The sequence below is a fragment of the Nansenia antarctica genome, assembly GCF_963989245.1.
Source record: "Nansenia antarctica genome assembly, chromosome: 4".
Lineage (NCBI taxonomy): Eukaryota > Metazoa > Chordata > Actinopteri > Argentiniformes > Microstomatidae > Nansenia > Nansenia antarctica.
This window is the reverse complement of record NC_137689.1, coordinates 16,642,581-16,654,868: the sequence shown is the minus strand read 5'-3', so window position 1 is coordinate 16,654,868 and position 12,288 is coordinate 16,642,581. Positions and strand designations below refer to the sequence as shown.

Sequence of the window (12,288 nt, the reverse complement as noted above, 5' to 3'; positions counted from 1 at the left end):
CTCAACGCCCTGCCCCTCAATACAACATCCTGATTCCACATAGACCAACACACAAGGTAGGGCTACAGCGAAACACACTCTTATTTCTCCTTTGTTCCATGCATGAAACACACAGCCAACACAAAAACACACAATGTCAGCTGAAAGTGACAATTATACCATAGCATAAATAATATATATATATACTATATATATATATATATATATATATACATATTCATATGTGGATCCACCACTCCAATTTGAATTCTCATTTGTCATTACTATTGGTTGCATGGTGATTTGAAACACCTGAGATAATCAAAAGAATATTCTTGATCTGAACGAGTCATTAATTAAACCTCTATGTTGTAGCAGCTGATTTGTCATTACAACTACATTACATAGTTAGTAGTAGTTAGTGTAACGCTGCCCCTTTGTACGTCACAGATTTCATTGCAAACAATGAATCAAAGCTCTGAATGAGAAGATAACATGTTTAAATTAAAACCATTGCAGCACCACTGCTGTTTGTATCAAATGTTTGGAAATTATTGGTGCCCCCATTTTTTTCATCTTGTTTTCTGTTTTCTAGTTGCCATCCACTCATGACCATAGCTACTGTATCTCATCAAACATCAATGTGTCCTTAACCACTTACTCTCACTGTCATAAACAATATGCACACATAGGCACATGTACTGACACCCACACACATACACGCACACACACCCACACACACACCCACACTCACACACTCACACACACACACACACACACACACACACACACACACACACACACACACACACACACACACAGCAACAGACTCTTAATTACTGGAATAAGCAAAGATTAAGCTAAATGAGATGTGGCATCGATGCAGGAGGAAGCACAAGACTGGACTCTAAACATTGGACAAGGGGTAAAGGAGTTTATAATAGCATAATAAAAATGCCCTTTGGAGAGTGTGTTAATGATTGTTAAAACAGGGTTAAAGGGGACAAAGTTTTAAATCAGTATGGAGACAGTAGAGATGTAAAGAATCTATGAAGGTTGGCACAAATTCATTTTCAGTCATTTATTTGATCAATTCCAGGAGTAAGTTGAATTTCTATTTGGTTTGCAACTCAATTATGTGTGTACTTTACATTCTTCTGTAATTTGAAAATAAAAAGCTTTGGAATTTGGAGTTTCAAAACACTTCCTGAATTGATGGAATTGAAAAGGAATTCACCCCAACCCTGGAATCCATAGCTGACCATTCTACACACCAGATGTGTCTAAAAGTTGAAACCCACAACATCAGCTATTTCAACATACTCAAAAAAGAGGAATTGTCATTGAGATGAACAAAATGAAAATAAGCTGGAAGCTAAATATGCCATAGTGGTTTTTTATGGAATCAAGCTTGACCTCAGTCAAGACAAACACTATTGAAACCCCCAAAACAGTTTCTCAATCTTGAAACATTCCTATCTTCTTCTACCTGTATTTTTAAATAATGCATGTAAAGCACTTTGAATTGCCCCTGTTGTATGAAAATGTGCTATACAAATAAACTTGCCTTGCCTTGCCTTGCCTACCTACCTATTAGGTCAATTGGCAAAACATTCCCCTCCTCCTTTGGGTCTTAACTCTTCACACTTTCCATCTATCATCAATCAGGTGACAACAAGAGGGCCTAAAAGTTGTTTTATTCTTTTTAACTGTTTCAAAAGTCCTGCCGTTGCAAGGTTGCTCCTCCTACGGGACATGAAACCACTTTTAAAAAGTGTTACATAGTAAGACTGTCACCTGCCAACGGATACACAAAAAGAAAAAGACTGCAGCTCTTTGCTTTTTTCTTATTCTTTAATGTATCTGTCTACCAGTATTTATCACGGTATCTTTTAGACTGTAAGTAAAAAGCTGAGCAGCAATAACACTTTCAGTTTGTGGGGAGAACATTCCTAGTTCTTTTCTTATACCACCTCCTTCATTCATACAAGTGTTATCTTATCACTCGAGTTCATGGGATAGGTGTGTTTGTGTGCACAGTCCAGTCTCAGAGACAACTGAACACAGGTACGACCACACGTACAACACAAATTGCTGTCGATGAAAATTGTGAAACGTGGCGCCATCTTTGATACACCCAACAAGGTCACATGAGATCATTAATCTCAGCAAGTCAATCTGAAACTTAAAACAGAAATGGACAGCATATACTTGATAGCATATTAAGATAAGAATAGTAATTGTGCAATGACAACCATGTGTATAATGACTGAGTCTGAAAATGGTTTCATATATTGTATTTTCAACACATACAACTAAATGAGTTCAACTATTTTTTTTATAATAATATGGCATTTTCACTCATAAGAGTCCAATCAATCTCTTAAATATAGTTTTGATATGGAAGATTCTATGGATACTATTTCCACCATAGAACACATTACTGTCGCTTAAATGGTTGCGCTACAACATCTAATCAAGATACTGCCACTGACGTCATATTATGATCACAAGTTATTCTGTAACTTTATATGGTGTAGTTGAAACATCTCAAGACAAAGGACCTACACATACATGTATCATAAAACAGTACTAATCTCATTGCTTCAAAGACACTCCCATGATAATGAATTGTGTTGAGTTGCTTTCGTATTCCATCCCCTCCACTTTACTCCAGCAGAGGACAGTAAATCACCAAGCATGCCATCAATGTAAGAGGCCACCTGTCTGTTTATTAGGGACATGACATTCACTCACATTCGTATACGCACACAAGTTAAGAAACGATGACTAATGATAAAACTGGACTGACTGAAGGGAATTCACTCACCCTAGTCAAGGTCAAAAACACATGGACAGGAAAAGCAAAAGATAGGGAAGCCAGTCACTGCTTACAAATACAGCATGGGACAGGTCCCACTCTTTCACACAACAGGGAATCTAAACATATTTATCAGTTTGAAGGTGAGAATATATATTTGTAATGCTATCAAATTCAATACCAAGTCTCTCTCTGTGAGTATTGGAAGAACAATACAAATCTGTACATTCTGAATTGTTATGATACACTTGAGGAGAATTAGAATATTAGAATAGAATGTGCATGTAACTCCAGCGCCAGTAACTGATCATTCCAGTACGAGTTCTCACTCAAAATGGAGAGGATCAGTAACAGCACTCTGGCTTCGGCAGACCTCTACACCTTCTGCATTTCTCTCTCCAAGAGCACAGTCAGTTTCTTTCAGCTCTCCACGGCCGTTGATTTGGATGGCACTTTTCTTTTCTTCGTATTTGTATTCTTGGCTGCGTCTCCAGCATCCTCCCCCTCTGTCGCTCTTTTCCTCGTCTTATCCTTTACGGTCTCCATGGTGTTCCACAGCTCATCCTCCTCTCCGCCCTCCTCTTTCACTTCCTCCACCTCTCCTGGTACCAGAGTACTCAGCTGAGATGGAGAAGAGAGACTGGATTAACCACAGCAATAATGCAGAAATACCAAATGTTCACAATGTTCTAACAACCTGACCTTCTCACATTAGTTGAAGGGTCTGATGAGGCACATTTAATAATCTAACAGTCTCTTATTGAAAACATTGCAACATATTGTTGGGCTCAGAAAAAAAAGCTAAAGCTTCAAAGAACTATCAATGTCTAAATCAATTGATATTTGTCAGGTATTGGCCAGTAACAGAGGGACTTTAAGAATGTATTCATTCCTCTAGCTGATCATACCTCAAGATCTCGGCTGGACAGTAGCACACAGTTGAGTCGTGACTTCAGATACACCTGCAAGGGAGAGGGGGAGGGAGAGAGAGAGAGAGAGAGAGCACCACTTGAACTCAATATCACAATAAGCAATTATCAAAAACAACTGTGTAGGAGGCATATCTAAATGTCTGTTTGTGTGGCTCACTTCATGTACACTGTGTGTGTGTGTGTGTGTGTGTGTGTGTGTGTGTGTACCTTGTGCTGTAGAGAGCGGTCTTCCAAGCTGTGAACCCTCAGGAAGCGATCCAAACCGCAGGAAGCCACCACAGGGAGAGAGGGGTGACACTGCAGCCCCCGCACTCCGCCTGCCAACCCCTTCAGACACCCACGCACCATGCCTGCAGCAGGCAGAGAGGAGGAGGAGGAGGGGGTTACACAACAAAGGAACACTATAGTCAGGAAGAAAGGTGTGTATGCGAGCGAGCAAGCATGCAAGTACACACACACACACACACACACACACACACACACACACACACACCCACACCCACACCCACACGCTCATAAACAAACCAACACACACAGCTCTCTCTCTCTCCCTGACTATAAGAACATAACTCTGAAAAATAAAGACAAAACAATGAGGCCAAAGAGGTTCTTTAGTAAGTTCATACAGCAATATTTCTTCGATTTCTAGAGCATTGACCAACACAGGAAATACACAGCATGGAGGATGAAAAAGATGACATTGAAATCTTCTGAAGCTAAAAAATAAATAAAAATAAAAAGTAGCAGCAAACTGATTTCAATATCATGCAAAGATATAACTCTCCCTGCCTCACCTTTCCGCAGATCCAAGATGGCAATTTCCCCATGTGTGTTGCCCACGACAACACTGTCTTGTTTGGCAGGGAGGGAGAGGGCTGTAAGGGGGTACTCCCCAAACTGAGCCTCCAGCACAGGACGCCTCTGAGGGGAGGCTGGATCGTATATTCTCACCTTATAGGAAAGAAAAAGAAAAACAGGACTCGGCAGTGTCAAAATAGCTGACTCTGGAAAAACAACATTTAAATTAACAGTCTTGAGGTAGTTACATCATCCATTCAATTAGGCAATGATCATTGGTGATGGAAGAAATCCTATTATGACCAATCCATAACAAATACAGGTCTGATAGTTTCTACGAAGATCAGCGTTTATCTATGACAGACCTGGTGGTGTCCAGTGCAGGTGACAATCTTGTCCGAGCCTGGAATGAAGGCCAAGTCTCTGATCCATTCTGGCACTCGCAAGTCAAGCCAGTCATTACGCACCTGGCATATTTTGAAAGAAAAAACAAAATTAACACACACATATATGTACATCAAATTGAGATTAAAGGGTGGACTAATAGGAGTGTTCATAGTAGGGTTGGGCAGTTTTACGGTTAAACCATAAACCTGATAGCAAGGTTTTTTGTCAAGGTTCTTTGTCAATACAGTCATGTATTGTATATATAGTATGTATAGCAGGGGTATTCAATTACAAATTCAGTTGGGCCAGATTTGAAAACCAAGAAATTTTGCTGGGCCAGACATTTTCAGCGGCCAGTAGCCTAGGCACCAGGTAATGACACATTTCAAACCAACACAAATGAATGTAGGCTTAATGAAATACAAGCAGTTTATTTATAGTTTTCCTTTTAAATTAGGTAACATCTGACACAGGCACGTCAAAAGTCATCTCAAAGTGCATAAAAAAGTGTACAGTAGTATACCAATAAAAACATTTCCTTTTGTAAAATATAAATGTTGGTCATAGCTGACCCAGGCACATCACAAAGTGCTTTTAACTGAATGAAAATAACCATCAACGCCTTGAGTGCACAATTTAACACATTACAATTATAGTTAAACAATCAAATTGAATCTAATCTAATCTAATCTTACCCAGTTGACTTTCTTAGTGTGAGAAGTGACATGTTTTATTCTGAACAAGAGCAGTGACATTTGGCTCATAAGATGTCAATGCAATCCGAAGGCATTGGTGAGTACTGTCAGTCAGGGAACAACGAGAGCTGCTTTTTATTGTGTTCATGTGTGAAAAGCTTGATTCACAGGTGTATGTTGATCCAAACATACTGAGCACATGGTGCACGTTGACATCACTCCAAAACTTCGCAGGTCCATTAGTGCGAAGCTCCTGTGCCATGGTTACGGATGACTGCATGTCAACAAGTTCGAGTATGAATTTCCCCTCGTCGATGGAAGGTACCACTCCCAGTCCCTTTCCTCTGGTGGATAAGTCCCCTTCTATTGCAGCAGTGAACGGGTCTCTGGCAAAGCCCATCACCTCTGCGGGCAGAGCAAGTCCATCCAGTCGACCAGCAAAGTTCTCTTTCAACCTCGCAATGAAAACAGTCATCACATCTGTGATGTGTGCCGGGGATGAGACGCATTTGCGGAGCGTCGGAAAAATGCAGCATTCTGCCGGTGCAGAAGTCGGCCGCGAAAAGGTCCAGTTTGACTTGGAACGCGCGCGTCTGTTCCACAAGATCAATCACAGTTTTGTCTCTGCCTTGTAGCCCCACATTTAGGTCATTCGGGTGTTTGAACATGTCGCTCAGAAAGCAGACATCAGCCATGAAGTTGTCGTCCAGTATGCGATTCAAGTGTGTTTCTGCCTTCGTTTGCTTGCTGCTGCGGAGGAAAGTTGTAATCTCCTCTCTGAGATCACAGAAACGCTCCAGTGCCTTGCCTTTGGACAGCCACCTGACGTCGTTATGCAAAAGCAGATCATGGTGCTCAGCAGACATTTCTGACAGCAGCTTGCGGAATAAGTTAATAATAATAATAATAATAATGTTGGAGACTCGAAGTGGAGCGAATACAATTAATTGTAGCCATCACATTGTCCATTGTTGTTTTAAGCTCTCCGCTTAGTTTGTTTAGAGTGTTATATTCACGTTCTGTAGGCTACTATTGTAGACATTTCTGCATGAATTTCTGAACACTTGCGAAATACGTTTTTCTCTGCTTTTATGGCTGGGCCAATCGGGGGTCACGTCTGGGCCGCATGCGGCCCCCGGGCCGCTAATTGAATAGGCCTGATGTATAGTATGTATAGTATATATATATAACACCTTAGGGGTGTTTGTTCAGCGCTACTGTCTGTGGTTGAGGACGCTATTGAAAGTGATGACAGAACTTTTTGTAAAAAAGTTAATTTGTCAAATAACTTGGCAAAAAATACTATTTAGAAGCAATCATAATCGCGTGTCACGTGACCGCTTCTTCTCAGAAAGATACACTATAAGTGACTGCAAATGTAATGCTGTATTTATCCACAGGGTATTACTACTTTTATTTTCTATACTTTGACAGTTCCACCATGGGTACTTACGACAGTTCAAGACATGTCAGTGTCACGTTGATTTAATGAGAAAGAGGCATGTGTTTTGTGTGAAAAGCTTGAAGTATGTTCACTGCATAATTCTAAGTCAAATATTTCAGTGATCATTGATCAGTATTCGAAAACGGAAAAACCTTGAGCACGAGCAGCAGTTAAAACTTTGCGTAAGAACAAAGCTAATGAGAAAGAGCAGTTCATTCAATTAAGACGCTGTTCCAAGATGTCGTTCTTCAAAGATCTTCCTTGCACCCTTGATAAGCGGAGCTAGGTATGTTATGTGTTTCATGTATTTTATGCATCTTCATGTACGGTGTAGCCTACTAAAGTGTGCCGTTCCTCGTATATTTGTGAAACTATGAAGTAGCCTAACTGTGTTGCGACTGTGCTTCCGGTGTTTTCACAGTGTTCAACATGAATGTATTCAGCTTCGTAGCAGGTTTGCAAAAAGGATAGGGCTCCATCAATTGAAATTGGCGGCTCCATCAAAGGCATACAACAAGGTTTAATTCGGGGAAGGTTTAACAGTATAAAAAATGTGGTTCATAGCAGTTCTAATGACATACCAGTTTATAGCAGTTCTAATGACAGTGAAAACTCACATTCTTGGCACTGAAGACGGGCGTGTCAGGTCTCTCCAGGTCCCAAACCTTCAGACCATTCTCCTTCCCTCCTGTGGCCACCATGTGGCGCTGCGAAGGATTCTGTCGCATCCGACTCACATTCTTCCCGGCATTTATCTCTACCTTGATGCATAGGTTGTGAGAAAATGTAAATGTAAATACAAGGAATCCTAACACAGGCCTGTAGTAGGCTCAACTCCATTGTTCAGTGGTGGCGAATATGAACATGAATATGAAATGAGGCATATCGATGCAAACCCAAACAATCTTTTTACTGATCAATAATCATCAGAAACCTCCAATAAGCCAGAATGGCTATACAGTTAGGTCACTCACTATGTCCGTGCTGCCTTCCTTCCACACCCTAATCTGTCCAGAATCCACACACGTGACCAGGGAGCTGCAGAGGTACATAGGGAGAGAGCATCCAGTGTCAAAATCAGTATCCTATGTAATCCCATGCTTTTATGTCTATGAAGAACAAATAAAAGTACTTAGGTAATAATCAATATTCTGCTGTGGTAGCACAATTATCTAAAGGACATGCGTTGCGGTATTGTTGACTCTACCTGTCTGTGACGGCAAGTCCTGTGAATCTGCCCTGAGTGGCTTCCCCACACTGCCTGGTCTCAGTGAAAATCCCCTTCTCTGTGCTAAATGTCTTCACTGTGCCATTCACAGACCCCATCAACACCTAGAAGAAGCCAGACAGGTTAATAAGGCAATAAAACACACACACACACACACACACACACACACACCCACACCCACACCCACACCCACACCCACACCCACACACACACACACACATGTTAACACAAACATACAATATACACAGCCGTTCACACCATTCTAACAATTCAGTCACACACCTCAGTCTCCTGTGGATCTCCCCAGCCCAGCACACACACTTCCTGGTCCCGACTCAGGCAGCTCATCTCACAGAAGTTGAAAGCCTGTTTCTTGGATAGGCTGACTCCTTATGAAGGACAACGCAAATCATAGACATGTTAGTATTCATAACAGATGGTGTCTCTTTGTCATTCCTGAGACAATCTTTTCGAAGGGACACTTGCATGACAAAGTGCTGTCAAAGTAAGTAGCCTATATGACAGTCAGCTAGGAAGCAACCCACGTGTCGTAATGTTAGCTGAAAAAATCTCAGTACTAAGTACTCACAAGGACAACATGGCGAAGTGTATGGAGTGTTATTTTACCTTTCAAAATCCCGGTTTCTGATCCCACCCATATTGAACAAAGTTGGCTGTTGGCTGCCATGATAAATCAAGAAAAACCTCGCTTTGCGAGTCGAAATTTGCAAGGAGCACAACAACAAAATATTGCACGTTTGGTGTGCCAGTTATGTCCTCCGTCGGTGTACTCGCAACACCAGGTTTAGGTTCCGACCCGATCTACTGCACTGACTGGCGCAAACCAAAGAACATCCTCTGCTGCCCAAACACAGGATTGGATGACCACATCAAACCCATAATGAATGAAAATTCGTTCTGAACAAATGCAATACAACTGATTGCCAATAACCCTATCAATAAATGGAAAATAAATCTCATTGAATCTGAAGAATCAATTTCTAGTTTATCAATAAGGTTCAGTCACAATACATAGCATCAATCACAGTTTTTATTAAACACAGATTATTACTGTAGATCAATGTTTGATTTATATGTTTTGCTCTGTTCAGTTGTCTAAGCACTACTACATTAGTGTTACTTTCATAGAAAATATGCAGCAGATGGTGCTCTTGAGCTATACTTGATCCAGTGGAGGCTCCTCCATAGAGGTGGAGGAGGCCTGGCCTCCCCAATAATTTGAGAGAAGAGAGAGAGATTTAAAAAAGCAATAATTATATTTATTTTATTTATTTATTTAACAAAAAACATATTTTATTTTTTTTCCCATTTCCATTTTGTTCAAATTTTTCCATGGCTAAAACCCAATATTGCAATTGTAAAGCACCTACAGGCCAGAATCCCTATCCGTTTGTTTTGAGGGAGGCCAGGCCTCCCCCAGGAAAGTGGTTTCTCATAGAAGTCAATGTAATGCAATTTACTTCATGGCAATATGTGATTGGCCAAATCACTGAAAATGGGTGGGCAAGGGAGGCCTGGCCTCACCATGCATTGAGTCCAGGGCTGAAAGATTGACATTTTGTTCGTCCAATCACATGAAGCCATTTTGAGAATTCGCCAGTCACTTCAGTCAAAGAAACACTCGCCATAGTGGCCCTGAAAATAATAGCTCATTTGGCCAAATACTTGCTTAAAATGACCTCGGAAGTCGGCGAGATTCTGGCGAGATTTATACATCGAATAGGTAGACAACATTTAGGATTTATTGAACAGTTTTATTTTTATTAATGTAGTCGATTTCATTTTTCCAAAAATTGGCCTCCTCAATTCTGGAAGTCACCAGCCTCCACTGCTTGATACTTGCTTTGAGAGACAATAGCTTTCCCAAATCTATAGCCAGTTGCAAACAAAGCTGGGACATTATGAAAAAGTTAAGTCAGTTTTATAAACCAGGAAATTTGCCAGATGTATTTTATCGATTCTGCCGGCACTTGACAATGACTGAAGTATCACATCTTATGCTAACAGGGATGATGTATAACAGTATACAACCAATAAAGAACAAATTACTTATATTTTGATTGATAATCCGTGTGTTCATTTCCGCAAGGGTGTTTTTATTTATTTATTTTCCTGGGGTGTTTTTATTTGTTTATCTTCCCTATCAAAACTACATTTAAGATTTTGTCAAATGAGAAAGTGGCTAATCAGTCTGGGGGGATAAAAAGGTGTCCCCATAGGGGATTAATGATGAGAAGATTAAGTGGGGTGGGTAAGTATTGGGGTGGGTTTAGAAAGTGACAAAGGAGGAGATGGGGATGGGGATTAGGGGGGAAAAGCCAAATAACTGTGGGCATGAAAAAGTTGCGGAAATCCTCCAAGGATTGGAGAGGAGGAACAATCTGAAAATAGAAGGGAAGAATGGGATGGAAGTGAGAGCAGTATGATCATAAAGAGAGAGAGGTTGATTGGAAAGAGTAGAGAAGGAACAGAAAATTAGAGTATAAAAGAAAGAAACCCATTCTCACATGGAAACAAAGAGAAACCTTATCTTCCTTGAAATTAAGGAAGAATAGGACAGAAGCATCATGAGAGAATGGGAGGGAAAGAGAGAGAGAGGGAGAGAGAGAGAGAGAAGAGAGAGAGAGAGAGAGAGAGAGAGAGAGAGAGAGAGAGAGAGAGAGAAAGAGAGCATAAGGGGAGCAGAAGGAGGGGTAGATGGAGACAAACAAGGGAAGCCGACAAAAAAAAAGATTCGGAGCTTCCCCTGCCCCCTCATCCATCTCTGGGGAACAAGGGAATACGGCAACGGATAAAAGCAAGGGAGAGGGAGACCAAGAGAGAATGAGGGAGATACTGTTGAATGTACTTGGCGTTACATAAGGTGATACAAATATTGCTCTGGTCAGAGTGTCTGAGAGACACACGAAGAAGACAGAGGAGGACAAAAGATGAGGGAGAGTGTTTCTGGGTCTGTCTTCAAAATCGTTCCATAATTTTTTTAGGGGAAGAGAGAAAGCATAAGGGGGAGGTTTGGAGACAGAATAAGCGAAGGAGGAGGGTGGGGGGACGAGCAAAAGAGGGGAATTAATTAACTTAGAGACTTCTAAGGACTGTGGAGATTTTCTTTTCCATCTTAAGAACAAGAATAATACCAAAAATAAGAACAAAAACATCTCAGCATCTAGACATTGTTGATTTTCTACATGTTGCTCTTGAACCCTGCAAGAGAGCACTGAAAAGCATATGCGTGAGGACATTTGATGGACGCGACTGAGATAGATAGAGAAAAGCAAAGCAGAGAATTCTGACATGGTGTCGACCCAAATTGACAGAGTGGGGAGAGGAAGGAGTGGAATATTCAGTGACAGACGCATCTACCACCAGACACAGGTACACTCTGATCAATATTAAGATCAATCAAAATATCCATTATTATCATGACAGATTATTGTGATTATCCAGATTCATCAATCCTCATTTCATTGCCATTCCCCTTTTAGATAGAAGTCCCCAGTGAGGAGAGCAGAGTATTCTTTCATATGCTTGTGTTTTGATATTCTACTCAACAGATAGCAGCACCATTTTACAAACTATTATTTTCAAAGTGACTATTGGAAATATTGCACTCATAGTTTCTACTGTTATGTCATTGAAGTAGACACTTGTCTAAAGTCACACTTTGATTATTTTTTATTATCATAAGGTATCAATAATAACTATCATTGCTGGAATATTATTTTTCTGGGCAGAAAAGCAATACCCCTTCTCTCTTATGTGAGAGTAATTTTTGAGCTGAATTGAATAATCTTTACATATATATACCTCCCAAACTGAAAACAGTTATTATTTTACAAGTCTGTTCCATTTATAAACATTGAGATATCACAATATACCAAAAACATTTGTATTTTGAATAATAATTGATACACTACATAGCCTTTTGCAGATGTTTACCAACATCGTTATTGTTTTTGAACTATGTGCCATTATGAACTATATTA

General features: G+C 40.4%; 1 protein-coding gene across 1 annotated transcript; it reads right to left on the bottom strand.

Annotated features, from left to right (window-relative positions):
* Positions 1-2,689: 2,689 nt before the first annotated feature.
* On the bottom strand, positions 2,690-9,045 carry wdr74 (WD repeat domain 74). Its single transcript, XM_080529806.1, has 10 exons — positions 8,912-9,045; positions 8,567-8,673; positions 8,264-8,388; positions 8,031-8,094; positions 7,674-7,817; positions 4,896-4,997; positions 4,527-4,683; positions 3,940-4,082; positions 3,709-3,762; positions 2,690-3,421 (listed from the first exon to the last, which is right to left on the bottom strand). The coding sequence occupies exons 1-10, from the start codon at positions 8,970-8,972 to the stop codon at positions 3,221-3,223; spliced, it is 1,158 nt and encodes a 385-aa protein (XP_080385932.1). The 5' UTR covers positions 8,973-9,045; the 3' UTR covers positions 2,690-3,220.
* Between the last annotated feature and the right edge of the window lie 3,243 nt (positions 9,046-12,288).

Bases quoted from the DNA above. Each gene is read 5' to 3' on its own strand.
- wdr74 (XM_080529806.1), bottom strand. From the start codon at position 8,972: ATGGCAGCCAACAGCCAACTTTGTTCAATATGGGTGGGATCAGAAACC. The intron at 4,998-7,673 runs GTGAGTTTTCAC...AAAATATGCCAG, and splicing joins CCGTCTTCAGTGCCAAGAAT to GTGCGTAATGACTGGCTTGA. The intron at 4,684-4,895 runs GTCTGTCATAGA...CTTTCCTATAAG, and splicing joins CCTGCACTGGACACCACCAG to GTGAGAATATACGATCCAGC.